Source organism: Perkinsus marinus (assembly GCF_000006405.1).
Source record: "Perkinsus marinus ATCC 50983 genomic scaffold scf_1104296939322, whole genome shotgun sequence".
NCBI lineage: Eukaryota > Perkinsozoa > Perkinsida > Perkinsidae > Perkinsus > Perkinsus marinus.
Genome location: NW_003213199.1, coordinates 1 through 1,046, shown reverse-complemented (window position 1 = coordinate 1,046; position 1,046 = coordinate 1). Strand labels below are relative to the sequence as shown.

The 1,046-nt window shown below is 48.0% G+C and overlaps 1 protein-coding gene across 1 annotated transcript; it reads left to right on the top strand.

Moving 5' to 3' along the window:
- Positions 1–507: 507 nt before the first annotated feature.
- Pmar_PMAR018894 (hypothetical protein) lies at positions 508–950 on the top strand (the record flags this gene model as incomplete). The annotated part of the gene is made up of 3 exons (XM_002782507.1): positions 508–654; positions 698–819; positions 911–950. The coding sequence occupies 3 exons, from the start codon at positions 508–510 to the stop codon at positions 948–950; spliced, it is 309 nt and encodes a 102-aa protein (XP_002782553.1).
- Between the last annotated feature and the right edge of the window lie 96 nt (positions 951–1,046).

Sequence of the window (1,046 nt, the reverse complement as noted above, 5' to 3'; positions counted from 1 at the left end):
TATGATATAAGGCAGTTGGCTCGTGTGATAAAGTAGTAGAATGTGATGAATCTGTAGTGATGCTATGAGAAGTGCTATGCGACTTACTAGATATATCAGAAAATATGGCACGATAGTAACAACGATCCTTGAGAGGGAGATCGTGCGTGGTAAATGCTAATTCTAAGTCATTTTCTTTCACAAACGCTAGATCTGTTTCTGAGATATCTAGAAGAGTGGTAATTGCAATGATGCTAGGGTCTAATGCCATTCCGAATACTTACCTGAATCGTGAAGGCCAAGGGTTCTCCACCAAATGTACTGGCAAACGAGACAACAAATGGAATGGGTTCCAAATGCAATCGATTATCTGGGTGCGCGCTATTTGTAACAACGAGCCATGCCGCCGCCTTCCGCTCAGTGTCACTTTTGAGCGGGTAGGTACACCGACCAGGTTTAGGTATGCACACACCTTCACGCCTCACTGCCTTGACCACCGGGAAGTCCCAGCCCTTGAGCCGCTGGGCGATGAGTTTTTTTACCTTCTCGGATGAGTCGCCGATACGCAAGGTAGATTCTTCAGATGACTTCGGGACTGGCCTCGAAGTTGCCGCCATTGCAGCATTGTTGACCTCCACCAACCGACCAGATAGGTTCAACGCCTTCAAAGATACGGTAAGAGTAGGGAAGTCTAGGTTTAGACCCATTTTCTGGATAGATCCCAAACCAAGAAGTATCATCGGAGATTCTGTATCCAGGAGCTTCCTTGGATACACCAATCCCTCAAGCTTACAAGCTGCACCGAAGATCGAACATTTCAGAGAGATCTTGGAGGTTAAGGTGACAGTCGCACCGATACCTTGGATAATACTAGGCCGATCTAGCGCTTGTATGCTATGCTTGACCCCGAGGCTAACGATAGTATCCTCAGGTATAAGGGTGTGAACACTGCCACTATCGAGAACGAGTAGGACCTCCCGACCGTAACTGGTAACTGGGACTGCTACCATCCTGCCGCCAGCTACGTGAAAAGCCGGGAACACGATGTCGGGATTCTCCTCGACAGA